Below are 19,681 nucleotides of genomic sequence, written 5' to 3' on the forward strand. Positions count from 1 at the left end.
TACGAGGCGGATCTTCTCGAATACACGAAGCCCCAGGGCCTGACACCCGTCAGAAGGATTGTTAGAAGAGAAGTTTCTTCTACAAATGAGTGGAAAATTAGACCCACGGACGCGGTGGTACTTGCGTTTACCCCAAACACCAAGTGACCTCTGACTATTAATCATAACTTTACTCGACATGAAACCACTGAATACACGGAACCACCATCGAGGTGCTCTAAATGCCAACGTTTTGGTCACGTGACGAAATTCTGCAGAGGAGAGCTGCGATGCAAACGCTGTGGAGGTCTACATGGCTTCAAAACTTTCAAGGCGGACTTTAAATGCGCAAACTCCAGTAGTAGCCATCCCGCCAGTTATAGTGGGTGCCCATTCCGATTGAGTGCGCTACATAGACGAAAAGCCTTTCTTGCGGGGCCTAAACCAACTGAACCAACTACTGCCTAGTCAGTTGCTCAATCACCTGAGGATTTTCCTCCATTGATGAAAGACACAATAGCAACTAGTCCAAAAAATGTACGTGAGGTGTATTCAGATGAATTCTTCCTGAAAACTTCGGGTAATGCGAGTCAAGCAGAACAAGAAGCCAGGTCAACTGAGTCTACTTAGAACATTTCTACACAAGCTACCTATTCCAGAGTACTGAGACAAGAATACGAGCAGTAGACAAAGGGAAATGAGAAAAATATCCACGACACTGTGGAGATTTTTCGTGTTCTGCTTGCCGCTCTACGTTCTCACCTAGCGACAATGCCACCACGTACTGCGAAGACCACGCTGCAGGCCGTGCTGGCTCTAGAATCAGTGCTGCATGGTTGTTTCGGGCACAACCAACAGTAGGATGCCGAAGGCCAAGCCTCAGTGCACGTTAAATCTCCGAAAAGTGCCTTCCATAATGCAGTGGAATTGTACCGGTATTGTTTCTCGCATGAATGAACTACACCTGTTTTCGACAGAATATCAAATTCTGATCTTGGCTCTGTAGGAGGCCGGATTGCCGAGACAAAGATCAATCATTGATTACGTCTCTCACAATAACCCCACCATAACGACTTTTCGAAATGGAAGCGCCGCTGTGTATATGCGAAGAGAGATACCACACGTAGCACTCAATGTGGCGGACTTGTGCACAGATGTTATAGAAGTTTGTGCGATCAGGGTACAGATAAGAAATTGCAAAGTCAGCATTGCATCGGTGTATGCGTCACCTCACAAGAAAATTTCTATCGAAAAGATTTTAGAATATCTGTGTCATCGTTGCCCAGCTCCGCGCATCATTTGTGGTGATTTCAATGCGCATCACACGTCATGCGGGGGGGGGGGCAAGAGATCGGATTTACGTGGACGTTGTCTGGGAAAGGCTATTGATAAGCTAGACTTATGCATTGCGAATGATGGCAATGTAACATTGTTTAGGCCCCCAGCTTGTACAAGTATTATTGACTTGACTTTGCATTCAAGTGACGTTAAACTCACGTGTTGCACAGCTCCGGAGAGAATTGGAAATGATCATTTCCCTATATTTATCAAGGTTGCTGGCTACCAATTCGCGGCAGCTAAATCCTGCAAATTAACTAATCGGAATCGCTACCGAGAGCATCCAGATCACCGATGAAGGGATATGTTTCAGGATATGTTGGTGAGCAATGCAGCTGCAACCACTATACTAAGCTACCTGCACATTTTCCAGCCCCGGACTTAAAACTCCGTAATTTGTGTGCGGCTACAAAAAGAGCAAAGAAAAGGCTTATGCGTAGAGGTGGCGAGCCTGCTAGCAAAACTCAGTTCAACAGACTTAATGCAGCAATACGGTGACAGAGCAATGAACTTAGGAGAAAACAGTGGGCAACGTTTTGTGAGAGTTTAAGTGTATTTACTCCACTGTCAGGAATATGACGAGTAGTAAATAGTGGCAGAAGCACGCCCCAGCTTTTGAGACGGTTTATCACCGTCGCGTTAGTCAAGGCTACATCAATGCCGCCTCTAGCTGAAGAGTTTTTTGATATCTATGTAATTGGAAGAGAAAGTGAACCACCTTATCCACTTCCGCCTCATTCTACATCTGCCACCGACGCACCATTCACGCTGCGGGAACTTACGCCAGCCATAAGTTATCTCCATCGACGCTGTGCTCCTGCACCTGACAGAATTACAAACCAAATGCTCTCTTTATGCTATTCAACTATGTTTGGAAGTCGGGAAACATTCCTCAAGCCTGGAAAATGGCCCGGGTCGTGCCAGTGCTGAAGCCAGGTAAAGACAGGACAGAACTGGCATCACATAGACTAGTATCACTAACTTCATGCGTAGCGAAGCTGGTGGAGACACTGGCCTGTGTTCGGTTGACATGGTGGATGGAGAATCATAAGGCTCTTCCAGCATGTATGACTGGGCGTCGCCAATGGTTGAGTGCACAGGACAGCATCTTGGACTTGGTGAGTCACATAGAACACCAACGAGCATACGGCTTTTCAACTCTGGCAATATTCCTGGATGTTTCAAAAGCGTATGACTACGTGTTCCAAGGTGCGATAATCTGTGGTTTTGCGTCTATGGGAACAACAGGGCACCTTTTACGCTTTGTGCAGGCGTGTTTTAGTGATCGCTCGATGCAGGTGAAGTTAGTGACAGTGCTGAGTAGCTCAAGAAAAATCACCAGAGGAGTGCCACAGGGCAGTGTGCTGTCTCCAATGTTGTTCATTGTGGCCATGGCTGCTTTACCTAATGCTCTCAAGACTGAGCACGGCAGTTCAAATATCCCCGCCGCGGTGGTCTAGTGGCTAAGGTACTCGGCTGCTGACCCGCAGGGCGCGGGTTCAAATCCCGGCTGCGGCGGCTGCATTTCCGATGGAGGCGGAAATGTTGTAGGCCCGTGTGCTCAGATTTGGGTGCACGTTAAAGAACCCCAGGTGGTCTAAATTTCCGGAGCCCTCCACTACGGCGTCTCTCATAATCATATGGTGGTTTTGGGACGTTAAACCCCACAAATCAATCAATCAATCAATCAATCAAGCAGTTCAAATATCAATTTATGCTGACGACATATGCATCTGGCTGTCTGAATATCAGCATAAGCGATTGGAAATGATTAGCCGAAGAGTTATACTCTCCGCACAAACCTACTTTGAATCTATTGGACTAACAATATCAGCTGAAAAGTCTCGATTGATGCTATTCCCAGAAATGCGAAGACGAGAAACAAGTATGAAAATATTCCTTCCTGATGCACCAATTAAGAAAATTAAGTACGTGAGATTCCTTTGAGTCACACTAGACACCACAATGAATTGGCGACGGGCAGTAGACAGGACAACGTTAGCGCTCTCACCCAGTGTAAACATTCTTCGAAGGATGGCAGGAACAAGCTGGGGGAGCCAGCCAACAGCAATGATAAAGTTACGTGCGGCAGTAATTGTCAATCCTGTGCTTTTCCGATTGCGTCTGATTTCTGCGAGTGAGTCACAGTACGAACGACTAGAAAAACTTCATCGTAAAGGCCTCAGAGTTGCTTTGGGAGTGCCAAAGTTGGCAGCGAGCATGAAGGTGCTTCATGAAGCTCGCCTTCCACTGTTACGTCTTGTCGCCTCTCAACGACTGCTGACACAGCTTTGCCGACTTGACGAATCGAGCCCAGGACGAGAACTACTCAGTCGCCTTCAGTGACGCACGGAATCGCGAGCTTTCGTAGCCCTCAACACTATTCACCATCTTGGCATTGATTTCCCCAAAGACAACTTCGACAAGACCCACCTTGGTCACATGAGGATGTCAACTGTCAGGTGACAATTTTACGGATGCACAGCAAGCGTTCCACACCCACAGCAAAGGTACGTTTTTTTTTGTACTTGATTATATTGAAGAAAAACACGCCGGTCATTTCAAAGTTTTTACCGATGGATCGGTCGACATAGTGCGCGGAGCAAGCGCTGCAGTGTTTGTAATCCCGTCTCCAAAGGCGTCCTGAGCAGCGCGACTCGAGTGCGTTGTTTCATCGACAGCATGTGAAAGCATGGCAATTCAAGTAGCCCTGAAGAAACTGAAGTTTTGTAGGCAGCAACAAGTCGTGCTGTTTTTGGACAGTAAGCCCACTTTGCAGCGGCTAAAACATGGATTGGTTTTGGATTGATGCACTCAAAGATCACTGCGAATCCTTAAAGACCTACATGACATTGTCTAAACATCACGTTTCAATGTATTCCATCACATGTGTGTATAGCGGGTAATAAGGCAGCTGACAGACATGCCCGGAGTGCTCTGGAGCCTCAACAAAAAAGGCTCCCAAAGACAATCAGCGTATCTTACGAGAAGCTGCCAATAATCATTTTCACTTGTTGTGGCTGACACGTCACTATCCATGTGTGACAGAAGGGCTATCAAGGGAAGAGGCCTGCTTGCTTCATCGTATCCGAACGGGATCAGCGCGTACACCAGCATGGATCCACAAGATCAGACTCTCCGCGGCGCCCTTGTGCTCGAAGTGCGAAGAAAATGCTGATATAGAACACTATTTGCTTAAGTGTTGTGGGCTTAAGCAGGAAGGGCAAGGTTTCTTTGAGGAACTGCAATGTTTAGGCTCGCCATGTGACAGCGTGACTGATATTGTGTTTCCGCGTGGTCACTCGATCTTCAGGAAACGGGTGTCGCGACTTCTTTTGAATTTTTAATGCTACAAACCTCGCATGTGACTGGTGATAAGTGACAATCATGTTAGGGGTATGGTGAAGTGAGATTAAGTACCGGCACAATACTGCATGTGGAATAGCACAGAGGCCACCGTCTTATGCAGGCTAGCTTACGTCGCGCTATGCAGGATTTTTATTTTAAGAGCCTGCTCGTGCTTAGTTACAAAAACAAACAAAGGACATTAGCTACAGTTACCAAAGAGGAATCCAGGCGGTGCAATTGCCTGCAAATTATGCAAGGCTAGATCCGCCGGTGACCTACAACATCCTAACCTAACCTAACCTGTGTACCGACGTAATTCTGGTCTGCTTGTGCTCATGGATGGTTCGGTTACGCCGCTAAATTTGGTTAAATTTCACTACGTCACAATAGTTACTAGAGGTCACTTCTCTATCTTGAAGTTGTGATCCCTTTGCACTAAATTCTTCTAAGTGACATAACTGCCTGACTAACAAATTAAAAAACAAATTAATTTTACTTGCTTGATTACTGTCACAACTGATGTATTTAGCCATCTTAAGATTCTTGTGGCTACGGAATGAGTAATTGTGATAGCATCGAACAAACTTTCCATGTTTTGTAATTTTGGAGACATTTCTTAGAAACGTATCCGACCTTAGTTTTTTTTTTTTTTTTTTGCGAGCACCTTATAGATTTGAAACACGCGCGCTTGCATCAGGTGACTTGGGGCCTTCGTGCGCATGCGGGAATTTTTTTTCTCGCCTTCCAATAGTGTCAGTCACTGGGATGCAACCTTTCAGTGAGGTGGTGTGAAGTGCTGTCGTCGTTTTTCCCTTGCAAAAAAAATGTGGAGTGGCTGGAGCAGCGCTACTGCAACTAATTTTGCCATAAACTGGGCGACAGCCAAGTGGGAATCATTAGGAAAATCAAGACGACTTTCGGTGACAACGCTATGAGCCGCACCCAAGTTAAGGAGTGATAAAACCGGTTTAAAGACAGCCGCACATCGGTGGAGATTAAGCCATGCCCCGGTCGGCCATGAACATGCCGAAATTACCAGGTCATTGCCGTAGTGAGCGCTGTGGTGATGCGGGATCGTCATGTGACTATCCGAGAATTTACGGAAGAAGTGAGCATCAGCACTTTCTCTGGCCATTTCACTATGACCGAAGAGTCGGCCATGAAGAGAGTTGCGTCGAAATTAGTGCTGAAATTGCTCACGGTGGAGCAAAAGCAACTTCATGTTGTAGCCTTACAGGACATGCTGAATTTCACAAGCAGTGACCCTAACTTGATGAATCCCAGTATCCCTGGTGACGAGTCTTGGGTGTACGAGTACGACCCGGAAACCGAATCGCAGTCGTCACAGTGAAAACACTCCACGTCACCAATACCAAAGAAGGCCCGCCAAGTGCGCAGCGACGTCAAAGTGATGCTGACTGCTTTCTTTGACTTCCGCTGTGTGGTACACCACGAGTACGTGCCAGAAGGCCAAACAATCAGCAAAGAGTACTACAGGGATGTCCTCCATCGCATACGTGGCGCTGCGCGGTGCAAGAGACATAAGTTGTGGTCAATAGGCAACTGGCGCATCCATCACGGCAATGCTCCTGCACGTTCCTCACACTTGGTTCAGACGTTTTCGGCGAAAAGACATACTCCTGTAGTTAAACAGGCTCCTTGCTATATTGATATCCCCTCCTGCGACTTCTGGCTGTTTCGCAAACTCAAAAGAACATTGAAATACCAGCGATTTGATACAGGGAAGGACATTATGGCTGCAACGACAACTGAGCTAAACTCCATTCCGAAAGAGGCCTTCCATTCTCAGAATCTTTCCAACAACGGCAGCACCGCTGTGAGAAGTATGTGTAGCCCCAAGGGGACTACTTCAAGGAACTACTTTGTTTTACAACGCTGCAGTCTTGCCAGTTTTTTTTTTCTTGCATCCAAGGTCGGATACTTTTCTAACAGACCTACATGCATACATACAAACTCATGTACAACCAACCTACATAAAGGTTTATTGATGGCCAGTCACTCTGAAAAATATTATGTCTATGGCCCTTATATTATTAATAATTATACTACTATTAATATAATATATTAATATTATTGTTGTTGTTGTTGTTGTTGTTGTTGTTGTTATTGTTGTTGTTGTTGTTGTTGTTGTTGTTGTTGTTGTTGTTGTTGTTGTTGTTGTTGTTGTTGTTGTTGTTGTTGTTGTTGTTGTTGTTGTTGTTGTTGTTGTCCAAGGTTTACTGTTGCCCGAACTCGTAATATTGCAAGTGCTAAAGAAGCAACATGGTGATCTTTATGTATTGAATACCAACATTCTCAACAGCGGTATCACCATAAACGCAGCTGCCGAAGCATACACCGAAACGAATTCTGCGTGCTTAGAGTTCGCCCTTGATTAGCCACTGCACCAGTGTTTTATACGAGCACTTTTCAATACTTGAAGTGAGACATATTTTAGTCACTGTTTTCAGCCTGTGAGCTTCCTCTCTATGCTATACTGCTTTGCACATGGTTGCTATCTATATATAGCGCAACTGCAGCTTACGTAGCTGCCTAGACAGTAATAATTTTTGTGGTTTAATTGTTACTTAGCATTTTTATGAACTTTGTAAGCAATGACGTTCCTGCATCGATGTAGTATCCGTCGATTCCGTTCAGGGGCGTCAACAAAACAAATTTTTCAGAGGGGGGGAGGTGTTCAGTTATGTTTGTGTATGTTCATGCTTGTGTTTGTATCTGTGCGTGTATTCATGCACAAGCAAAATTGAAAATTTCGGGAGGGAGTGTTTCTAACCCACCCACCCCTCATCTCCATCTTGGCTACGCTTCTGATTGCGTTCATGCATCAGCTCACATCATATTGAGCGTTTAACCTGGTTTGATTCGTTTTCAGAAATGTGGGCTTGACTTGATCACCGAGTATACAGCCCACAACGTTTTTGTCCGGTAGAGAAACCATTTTTCTGTCACATTACGTCCGTTATGATGTAAAAGCTCTCGGTCGAATGTGGTTGCTTGTTTGTGTTGCGGAACACTCATGACCAAGTCTGAGGACTTCAGTGCTCTAAGCGCTCTAGCTGAGAAAATTCTCTGGAGTTTGCGTCAGTGCTGTGCTTCCCGTTATCCTGCAGAGTCAATTGGACAGGCATTGAAGGCGGTGAAAGGTACAAGGGGAAAAGAGTCAAAAGGTAGGTAGACAGACATCACAGTGTGCACGTGGCTGTGGATTCCTATGTGCGACGCCTCGACGCACCGAAATGCGCGACAGACCGAGGGCCAAACGCCCAACAGCGTTATTAACTCAATCACGGCTCGTTAACTATGTCTGATTATTCTTTTAGAGCAAGTGCTCAATTACTGAAAATGAATGCACCGTATTTATTAACCATTTTGCAAATTTTTCGGTACCCGGAGGTGAAACAATAAAACATTCAGCGAAGCTCCTCTTTTATTCAGAACTATTAGAGTGAAAGGGCAGTGGCGCTCGGCTGTCGTGTGTTTGCTGCGAAGTGAAGCATACGCGCTGGAAATCCCTTCCAACATGCACGAAGCCTGTCCCCGGCATGCCCGGTTGGAAGCACGCCTGTCACGAAGAGGATACCTTCTGCATGCCACGACTTGTGCACACCTGTTTGCACGATTCATTTCACTGTTGTGGAAATTTTTCGAAAATGTGAAGGATGCTTTTTCTCAAGGTTGCATGGACGATCTTCACTGTGTGAAACTGTAATTGGTCTCTCACTTTTTTTTCTTCAGCCCTCAGATATGATACGTACAGCTTTTGTTCTTTGTGGGATATTAGGTAGTACCCCCTCTCTCACGCTTGCCTACTTTTGAAAAATTTCCCCAAGTGGAGTTATTTGTCAAGATGACAAGTGCACAAGCGCCAAACAAATCGTGGCCTTTTTCGCTTCATCGACAGAAGAACGAAGAACGCATGCGAGCCGCACGGAAAGGATACTAGCGGCTCGTGTGGCTGCAAGGAAGTGAGCCGATTAGTCAAGCGGAGAAACGGCGGCTCTTGCGCGTATCGAGCGCACCGTCGATCGACTTGCGTGACCTCGGGCAACCGCGCTTTCTTATCCGTGGCTCTATCTGTCTCTCGTTAGTGTAAGACCAGTCACGTCGAGTGAAACGTGACGTGAACGTCAAGTAGGCGACAGCCCCATAGACTCGTGCGTGTGCGGCCCAGCGATAACCTTCCACACAAGCCATTTGGCTTACAGGGTTTCCCTGCAGTGAATGATACTGTCTAGCCCACTATAATGTGACCGAGGTCCTGGGTGAGAGCATGAGGGACGCGGGCTGCTCTTCAATCTTCAGCCATGCTGGTCACGCAGTCACCTGTTGACTGTGCGAATGAGGCACCCTAGAAGTCGTTCGCGCAGAGGCACCGAGCCAGCAAACCATGGTTGAGGGTCATGGGAACGGATGTCTTATAACTGTAGAACACAACCGTTATCTCTGGTCAGGAGATGGTCACACAGCGCAGAGGATATCCGTTTGTGGGTGAGGCTTAAAAGAGCTATGACGAAATTTCCGACTAGGAATGCCCGGGTATGTCAATGACGTGCCGTCACTTCAGATCGGTTTTGATGCCTGATACTCCGGGGCGGTTAAACATGAATACAAATTTAAGTACACGGGCATTTTTGCATTACGTCCTCTTTTAAGTGCCACCGCGGCCTGGGATTGTACGTTGGAAGTTGTGGTAAACTAAACAACGCCGCTGATACAATATGTAGGATACCGCAAAGATAAAACCTGAGAAATATAAGGAGTGATCTGTCGACGAACGTGGAATAATATGCAATATATAATAAGCAACTTTAAGAACTGAACGCCAGGCCTATTTCAGGTTGCCTGCGTATCAGTTGGACTTGTCGTTATACTTTCGTCGTCATTGCACGTTTCCTCATTTAAACGTCGTTTGTCAACACGTAGCTTTAGGTGAATGTGGTTGCACGATAGCACGCTGCATGCATGGTATACTGCTCGGTGTTCGTCACTACCACAAGTTTCAAGTTGTGCACGGTTGACTGATGAATATTTCTTCTGAGGGCATTTTACTTGCAGGGCCTGAAGAGTGAAACTTGATCATTTCTTTGTATGTGAAATATCGTTTGTTAATTCGGTCGCTGCAGTCAGCGGCAGGCTGCCTTCATAAGCAATTTTGTGGAGTATAAGCGGCACAGAAGCTATGTTTGATGTCAGAGTGAGTGATGCATGCGACAACGCGTTCTCGAAAGGTGTTCAAATATCCTCGCATCAATGTACCCCACTGAGTGGTATTAGGCATGGAAAGTTTTAAGCATTAACAAGGCAGCGATTGTAAAGTTGAAAGCAAATAACGAGCTCTGCAAATTCCTTAATAGTATGTGGATATATAACTCATTATGATATATAACAATATATAACGTTAAAGACACTAAATGAAGTCTTTGGCAAAAATAAAAAAATGAAGAGAAGCAGAGGAAGAGCAGGGTATTCATGTGACATGCGACAAAAAATAATAAAGACGGCTCATAAATTTACGATTACGGGACGTGTGTCTCTGGAACCATTCATATTAAGGCCTACAGAAAATATGATCAGTCGTCACTAGTCATTGCGTGGCACTCTTTGCGCACATTTTCGTGCGCAATCCATGCCACGTCATTACTTTTTTGTTCTACACATAGTCCGACCAGCGGCATCTGAAAGCTAAATCCTGACTGCAGCGATGAACCTAAAAGGTATTGTCGACGACGCTGACCCACGCGTTTCAAAACATTGGCCGCGCACTTATAATTGCAAGCAGTGTGCGTCATTACCATTGGCTGCGGCGCCTACTGGGCACGTTGCTTATGGATGTCTTGGCTTGCCTATGCTGAAAGCGCATTGCGAAACGTATGTGGGTGGTGGCTCGCAGGGAACGCATCGACATGTTCATCGACGAGAACAAGGCGCTTATTCGGCGAATGTTCGGCGAGTACTCGTCGCCCGACGAGGACGGTGGCCACCGGGACCACTATGAGACGTATGACGGGAAGACCATCCACACCAGGACAGAGAGGTCTCGCTCCTCATTCGCCGGTGCATCGTCCAACAAGTGAGTCTTTGGCGGCGATTCGGATCGCGGAAAGCTGTGCTCTGGGAGAGTGCTTTCTTCTAGATAATAATAATTTTGGGCTCAGGTTCAACGTTCGAAAACCACGATACGATCATTAGGGCACCATAGTGGAGAGCTACGGAATTTTACACACACGGGGGGCCTCAAGCGTCTTCGCCCCTATTGAAAATGCGGCTGCCATGGGCCGGGATTTGATGGTGCTACCTTCGGGTCAGCTACCATAACCGTAGCGGCTCTTTGTCTGTTTCCTCCCCCACTCATACTGAAAAAATAAAATAGCAATAACAGCAATTATTACGATATGTATACCACCCTCGAAAACACACAGACACATTATACTTCACAAAAGTGACAAACTACTTTATAAAATATGTTGCAACTTAGCTAGTATGAAAGCAGCTTTTCCGAAAACCTGCTTTCCTTAAAGGAAAGCTGAAGCACTTTTCTAAAAAAATGACTTAGGGGCGTGTAAGCACAGTTTGGTCCATGCTGAATTAGAAAACCGATGTGATAGTTCTCAAAAGTGAACGCCAATAGCACTTTTTAGTGAAAAAACAGTGGCCGTGGCCGCCGGGCTTCTTGAGACGCTGAGCGAACACGGTGACGTCATTCTCGGCATTCCACGTCATCTGCAACAGCAGCACTGATGAAGTGTGGCCTCTTTGATTAGTTCCGGCAACGGTGCGTCATGGGTTAGTCACGGAGACTCGCTCCGGGCCAGAGAAAACGAAGATGACGTACGTTTCCACGCCCACACTTTCAGCGGGCTCGTGGGACCGGGGCAAGACAAGCTTTTATTTCGCCTGTTCTTAATATCCTGCTGCTACAAACGCGAAAACAATTACGAAATCGTCAACAATAACATCTGTCCTTCCTAAACACAAAGTTTGATTGAATTCTAAAACTTCTTCAGCTTTCCTTTAACGTACAATGATTCACAACCACGACTTTCACTCGGGGGAATGTTCGTTGCGTCCCCGTTCACCGCGCATTTCAGGTCTCTCATGTAAAGCGTTAAAGAAAAGAAAAAAACACGCGCTTATAGCGCAAATACAACAAAGTCGTTGTTATTGAGCAACTCGCTGTTCGTTGTCATGTTGAGCCGCTAAACATATTTAGGGGTTTATTAAACTTGCGAAGTATTGAATAATTTATCTGATAACACTTTTAACAAGAAATTAAAAGCAAAACCTAAATAAGAAGTTACATAGCGTAATCTGAATCAAGTCCTATTGTTCTGCTTTTTCCGCATATCCACGAATAAATTAAGTATTTATTGACGTGTAATATAATGCCTTCTTTATCGAGGTATGAGAGGAATATGGAGGCTGCACGCTAAATTGCAGTGCTCGTTGGAAGTCTGCTGGCCTCAGAAGATGGAAAACAATCATTAGCAGCATCGTTAATTCATCAGTAAAATGCATTGAGTTAACATCAACGTCGCAGTAAGTGTGCAGTGCCTCATAGAGCATGTGATAGTGTCGGCAGCAAGTTGACAGTATTGACTACGTGTGCTTCAACGCTATAAAGACAATTCACTAGGGCTTGGTTATTCTATGAGGAGTCATGTTGAACCGAGTGCTCGCAAAGTAAGCAACACTCCACAAGAAGCGCAAAACCGCCCGCGGAGCGGCTGAATGTCGTCATATTTCTTTGTGACACTCCACTGCTAGAATTCACAGAAGGTGTGTTTCCCACACCTTTGTTAGGTGTGGGAAGGTGTGAAGCGGTTCCGGAACATTTGTTTCCGGAACCGCTCTTCTCTTTGATGTCCGTGAAAGTTGTACCTCTTATTTTTTTCTTCCATTGTTTGCTGCGTCGTTCTCTATTTCAATTGAACCACCTTTGTAAGCCTCGAGGCTTTGGCTCCGTAGGTAAGTGCCGGTAACAAATAGCTGTTATGTACCTTCCTTTTCAGGAACATTGGTACGTAGCGAACACTCACTTTCAATGATTAAGATAAGAAATCACAGTTGAAGCCAGTAGCTACGATAAGCTCTTACAGAAAAAAATTGAAATTACCAAGACACGCACAGATATGAAATCTACCTGCTATACCTGTGTAATCATTATAAGGTCATCAACTTGAACAAGTTCATACTGCCACATATTTAACTACTACCATCAGTGCACTTTTGTGATTACCGTATGGAAGAGTGGTTCTTTCTTCTGTGACGCAGCGTGACAGGAAAGGCCCTCAGTGAAGAAAGTACTGGGCACAGTAGATAGGACAGAAGGAGTGGAAGACTGTAAAGACACGGCATGCGCCTAGCTTGTAAATATTGATGGCAGCAATCATATAAGACAAATTCATATTTTTGTTTTGCTTTTACGACGCCAGACCCTAATGCCATTCATGGAAGGGTTCTCTTTGTCACCATGTAGCACTCTCGTGAAATTATGTTTCATGGAAATATGTAGTCCTCTTTTTCGCCTAACTTTGCGTAACGGATATCTTTACGTGAATTGGAGTTTATATTTATAATTCACATCTATAAGAATGGAGCTTCGAGGAAGAAAAAAAGAACAACCTCTTAAGGTCAAGTAGCTTCGCTTAAAGCAATCAAAATTAGGCACGAGATAATTTAAGTATGAAGATGTAATCACGCATATAAACTGTAACAACATGTTGAACACTACTGAGCCGAGCTGCTTACCTCTTCTCTCACAGAGTGGATGCCTGCGAGTCGGCTGTGGAAATTGTCACACCATACTGGGCATCGAACAGCGCTGGCAAGATTCGAGCCATTGTCAACACGCAGCACTTGCAGCAGGCGATACAGCAAGAAGTCTGCCAGTACGTATACCTCAAAGATACTGTTTTCTATTTTAGGGCGTAGCGTAGCGCCTTTCACATCGCAATAGGTGACAATTTATTTTGTAATGCACGCTACCATTAGCATAGTAAGCGATTGTCGTAGCAGTTTGATTTTATATACACTACATACACCATGAGTACACCTCCTCTGAGCAATACAGGGGTCAGTCAGATGCGCAAGTTGCGCGTGTATGATATCATTTTGTTCTCCTGCTCCAAGCTACTCCAAAAGGATAAAGATAGCAAAACTTTTGTAGAACTCCTCCGATTTCAACCTCAAAAGCAAGATTTTTGATTTCCATGTCAGCTTCAGTGGCGAAGCAAGAATTTTTATTTACATGTCAGCTTCAGTGGCCAAAAAAGGCTGAGTTGACTGCTTAAATTTGCAAAGAGTGCCAGGGATACGAAGCAAATGAGACATTTGCAGAATGTGCGGACGTGTCGAAGTTTCTTTCATGCACCTTTCTAAAATGAAAGCTCCAATGATGCTGCCAAACTCTCTCTGGGCAGTTATAAATATGTGTGCCCACCCAAAATGTGCTGCTGTCTTTCGAGCGTGCTTCAATTGTTTGGATGTGTGCTCCATCGACTGTCGCTCAGCAAAAACTGTCAAGTGGGATGCCTATAGCGGTGTTGGCCAACCGGTTCTCTGTTGTGCGTAGCGTGTCCTTCCATTCTCTGCAATTTTCGGGTCGATGCGGCTGCGCGTGGTCACTTGAGATCGTGAATGACAACCACAGTGTTATGTAGGCATAGCGGCCAACGTTCGCCTAGTCTAAGCGTATTTACAACTTGCTGGAACCGCTGCGAACACTGACGTGGTCGTGTCAAAGAGATTCCGAAGCTACGCGCGCATTCAACGCGCACTGACTTAGAGCAGCACTGCAGACAAAACCACGGTAGACGCGATCACGGATAGAAACGACACAGCTCTGAAGGCATACCCACGGGCGGAGCACACACACTGAAATCGGAAATGGCGCAACTGATGCACAGCATTGTCGCCACATTTGACAGCGAAAAAATTTCTGAGGTACACCGCCAACACAGAGGGAGATTAAATGCAATAAATTTGTTACAGCAGGGAAGCGTTACAACTTTCTTGCGTTCGCTTGTGGTTGTGGTACGGCTTCAGCTTTGATACCTAGTGTTTAAAGTTGGTCATTAGACAAGCTTTGGCTCGCTAATTTCACTCTGCACACCTTGAGGGTTGTCTGAATATTGTATTTTCTCGTGTATGACCCACCACAGCACGCAATTGGCATTCCACCCTCACCCTTTTGCCCAATAATAGGCAACCCTGGGGGAAAAATAAAAGATACACTTGTTGGGATCAAAGCCACTTTTCTTGCGTTACGGAGAAAGCGCGCCGGGAAGCCAACCTGCACACAGGAATTCACGTATAACGCACACCCCAAGTTCAGCTACAATTTTGGTAGATGTCATACGACAGAAAATACATTCACTTGGTGTGCGGCTATGTGTACGTCTGAGTTATCAAAATTACAATGACAAAGACAATGGATGCACTTGCTGGAACCAAAGAACAAACATAAAACCAATCATAATAAAATCTTGCTGACTTCACAAAACATCGCTGCGATACAATGCTGCGACAGCGAACTTTTTTGCGCGTCGCGGCAACGTTGTTGTAGCGGCACTTAGCTGTAGTCAGTGCGGCGAGGTTCCCTGTGCCCGCGCCGCACTCTCAAAGGGGCCCTGCAACACTCTTTAGCATGGTCAGAAAATGCTGCCGATCAATGGCACAGGATCCCGACAACAGGCGAGCCAAATATTACAGCACACAACGCGGCCTGGAATTCACAAGAAATTATCAAAGTGAGCTGAAAATTGCTGTTCTTCTCTCAGCAAATCACGTTATATGCCCAAAAAATCACACGTCAACGACCTACCTATCAGCCATTAGCTGATTTGAACATGGTGCGCTCGCTCGTTACAGAGATCACCGTGGGAGGCCGTTACTTGTCCACGCGTGCACGCGCAATCACACTGAGAAAGCCGCGCACTCAAACAAAAAAATGAAAGAAGTGCTCAAAGTTACGAAGCGCGCGTGGCTTTTTTCTATGGCCCTGCCATCTCTCCCTTCTTAGCCTCGAGCACTTTCGTCGGGACGAGAGAATAAATTGCAGCATGCGACAAACCTTTGTAACTCCACTCGCACTGGACGGATTCTTAATTTTTTTTTTTTGCGGCGTTGAATTCCTGAGGCAATGAGCTCTTCCAGTGAATTCATGCGATGGTTACTTCAAAAAGTGTTTCAGGGTCCCTTTAAAAGTGGTCCCGCACGGGGTGGCAGCGCGCTTGTATTGTCGCCTGTTAAAAGCGTGCAGTACTCATGACGCCACACCAACGCCGTGGCCGAGCAGAACGCTACAGACGCTTACCGTGATATTATCGTGATAAAGAGCAACACGGAACTGCAGGAAGCGCTGATGGAAATTTAAAAAGTATATATGCAGACCCACAAAAAGCCAACGCTGTAATTTGCAAAAAATAAACATATCACTTCAAGCGAATACTCTACTGGTACGTAACTAGTGTTATTCTGTAGTAATAATTCTTTTTTATTTTTATTTTTGAGAAAGTTTGACGCTTTTTTGTTCTTCAAATACTTATGAACAAACTTATTTTCAGTTATTTTTAATGTTGTTTATTACGTAGGCTACATTTGAATTATATGTAGAGTTTAACGTCCCAAAACCACCCCATAAGATTATGCGAGACGCCGCGTGGAGGACTAGAAATTTTGACCACCTGGGGTTCTTTAATGCGCACCAAAATCTGAGCACATGGACCTACAGCATTTTCATCTCTATCAGAAATGCAGCCGCCGTAGCCCGGATTAGATCCCGCGACCTGCGGGTCGGCAGCTGAGCACCTTATCCACTAGACCACTGCGACGGGGCAAGCCTGCTAGATTGGTCGTGTGGTATGTCGAATGGTAGTGTAGTTCATACCTGCAAGTGTTATGTTTAAAAAAAAACGATTTTCTACGAATGCTGTTTGATTGCTATGTGTATTCTAAGCACATTAGAATATTTACTCGGAATCCTCCGAGTTTCTTCAAGTCTCTTAAGCTCCTAAGATGACATATTAAACGCTGCTAACGGCTCCAAATCAAGAATATTCTGCTCCAAAATTTAAAATTTTATGACCCCAAAAGACAGCTCCCGATTAAATTTCAGTGTTTTCACACTTGAATAAAGGAACTCATGCTCGAAGAAAGCCCACCTTGTGCCTATAGAAAATTCTCTTTATTCAGCCCACTCTACAATGGTTTCAGGTCCGTGCAGACCAAGAAGTGCAACAACGACTGCAGCTGCGAGCAGAAGTACAAGTGGCATAGGCTCCTGGCTTACGACCCGGATGACGACTGTAAAGGAATCTTCATGGACTGGTTCCTGTTCCCTTCGTGTTGTGTGTGCCGGTGTGCAAACCCCATAAAAAAGTGACGCGCAATGCTTCTCGTGACATGGCTGTTCCGTTGGATGGCATTTGAAAACCAATGAATGCCACTCAAAAGGAGTTGTGGTGTGCTGCTTCGAAAGGTCAACGCAGATCGCAAATCGCTCCCGTAAAAAAAAAGACAAAAATAGAAGAGACAGCGAAGATCTGTAGCTGACGAGAAAAACTCTGCGTGATGCATTGTTGCCGAAACAGCTGTGGTGATGTGATCATTCCGGGACGAACAGCCGAAGCAGCACGGATGTGGGACACCGTCAGCAAAACAAACTGTGCGTGCGCGTTCGACCACTGGGCAGCGTGTGTATACAGGACTGGAAGGCGCAGGAATGACCCGGGCCGAGTGACTCTCCGCGTGCGTCGGCCGCGCACCCGTGAATGAGCGTGCGCGTGTGTGGTGTGTGTGCGTGCGCGCGCGTGGGCACTTGAACGACTTCTAGCCTGCTGCATGGCGGCGACTGTGGCCCACTGTGCTTATGCGATCAGCGAGTGGTGCTCAGAGGACTGACTGTTCAAGAAAGATGCGGGAGGAGTATAAGTATTACACCCACGTAATTTGTTCAAGAAAGCAGGGATTGCCCTGGCCTGAAGATCGACTGAGTGAGGTGGTCTTTTACCCCCTTAATCTTCCTCGTAAGGAACAGGCAGAGAGTATATATTATATGCTTCAGCGTGGCATGCATGGCCATAGATGAGCCTGAGAAAAGAGAGCGTTTAATGATTACTTCAGGCAGGCATAGAGAGAAATAAATAAAAAGAAAGCTCACACTATTACTCAAAACGTGATAAGAATATTGACGAATGATGAAGTTGTACGAGTATGTGAAATGACCGGGCAAAATGCTAGAGAGAAAGGGTTTCGGGGAACTTATCGCTACCTTGGAAGACTTTATAGGTACATTTAGTTGCACACTCCAGAATATAATTCTGATTATTTTTCTAGCTTATCTGTAGCTAAACATAACCTTGGACTAGTAGATTTTAACATACTGCATTGATTGAAACAAATCACACAATTTGCACAAAACTTATGAAGAGGGTAAAATTAGCGCCGCTTTGTTCTACATTTTTTACTGCTAAGTTATTGATAATCGCTTTTGATAAATAGATGAATCGCGGTAAGAAAACGCAGTAGACTTCAAGACGATGTCAGCAAATTTTGTTTGACTTATATGGCGTGAAATTCTTTCGCTGCCATCGCGAACACAATCGGCTATGCACACTTCATGAAAGTTTTTCGAATGCAGTTTTTTCTTTTTTGTTTATCCCTTGCGCAGTGAGAGGTGAGAAAGTGCTATATACATTACAAAATACCTTTCGCCCCCACTTTTAAGTAATGAGAGATCACAACTGCGCAATAGAGCATATGAAAGTTCGTTCATACAATTTGTGTTCGCGATTATTTCAACTCGTTCTTTTGCTGCAGTTCATGTTCTCTTCGTTTCTAGCAAGGAACGGTTGACTGGGATATTATGAAGTTTAGTGGAATGTTCTGTTTTATGAAAACATGAATGGAAAATTAATAAAAAAGAAATAAAATGCATTTTGCGCTCTTCCCTCAGCATCTGAGAGGGGGCGGAATCTCGTTGCTTGCAAGCTCCCTCAATACTGCGTGCGAGGACATACCGTGGCACCGCCATGCGCAGGCATCCTCGTGACGCTCAAGGTTTCGTTGCTCCACCAGCACTCTCCTGCTTACGCAGCAGCTTTAGCGTCTTTTTTCAGATGCGAAGCATGTCTTTGTCTAGTCTGTGAAACGCTGTCCCTCCGTCCACACCGCTAATCTCGCCGCACGTGTTGGAGCGGTGCCAACTGCCAAGTAGCTCACGCCCTCCTAGCAGTGCACGGTGACGTCTCTCTCACTCGCCTGCCGCACGCTCACCGCGTGTCAGCTCTCTCTCGCTTCACCTTCTCCACCACACGCAATGCTCGAGCCCAATTCTCACGTGGGCACCATCTCACCCGCACCACCTCTCTCCATCTGTCGGCGAGAAGAAGCCGTGATCTGGTGGGTGCGCACACTGCGCGTGTGTCGAGAATCTCGCGACGGCGACAATGTGAACATCGCGCCGCTGCTTGCCGCGCGATCGCGGCAATGCGCGGGACGCCGTCGCGGCATGCTGCCCGCTAGTGTGCGCGCGTACCTTTCCCGGCTGTCGCCGGCGTTGCGAGGGTTAGCGATGCCAATCGCGTTCGTGAATTGCGGCGTGAACACCGACGAGGCGCGAGCAGGGAAGCCGAACACAAGCGCCGGCTGTGAAAGACCACCGAGAACACTCATCGCGTTCCAGAATACAGACGGCGCGCGGGTAACACTGATGACACCCGAGCGAAGGAAGTCGAGTGCAAAAGTTTTCAACGCGTCCCGCCTCCGGTGTCTATGCGTTTCGAACAAACGTGTACTCGAGTAAACGCTAATCCGAGCTTCGCTTCAAACCGTTCTTCCAGCACCCGCGTCGACGCCTTGCGCACCGCAGCTGCTTCGCATCCCATCAGGATTCCCTTTGGGGAGGTAGTCCATAGTTTTTTTTTTCCACTAATATCGTGCTAGCTTACTTCCACTGATTCAGTGAAGTAATGCTGCGGCTTCATCGCTGTCTGTA

General features: G+C 46.0%; 1 protein-coding gene across 2 annotated transcripts in view; it reads left to right on the forward strand.

Moving 5' to 3' along the window:
• LOC119187632 (Spaetzle domain-containing protein 3) overlaps positions 1-17,852 on the forward strand; it is a 116,559-nt gene extending 98,707 nt beyond the window's left edge. Inside the window, exons 3-6 of one of the 2 annotated variants that reach the window (XM_037435720.2) lie at positions 7,797-7,853; positions 10,577-10,756; positions 13,449-13,574; positions 16,900-17,852. In XM_037435720.2, coding sequence (XP_037291617.1) covers positions 7,797-7,853; positions 10,577-10,756; positions 13,449-13,574; positions 16,900-17,068 — 532 coding nt within the window. In that variant the 3' untranslated portion in view covers positions 17,069-17,852. The remainder of the gene's footprint in view (positions 1-7,796; positions 7,854-10,576; positions 10,757-13,448; positions 13,575-16,899) is intronic. The other variant, XM_037435721.2, reaches the window with a different exon arrangement.
• Positions 17,853-19,681: the final 1,829 nt, after the last annotated feature.

This window comes from Rhipicephalus microplus, chromosome X (genome assembly GCF_043290135.1).
Source record: "Rhipicephalus microplus isolate Deutch F79 chromosome X, USDA_Rmic, whole genome shotgun sequence".
In the NCBI taxonomy this organism is placed as follows: Eukaryota; Metazoa; Arthropoda; class Arachnida; order Ixodida; family Ixodidae; genus Rhipicephalus; species Rhipicephalus microplus.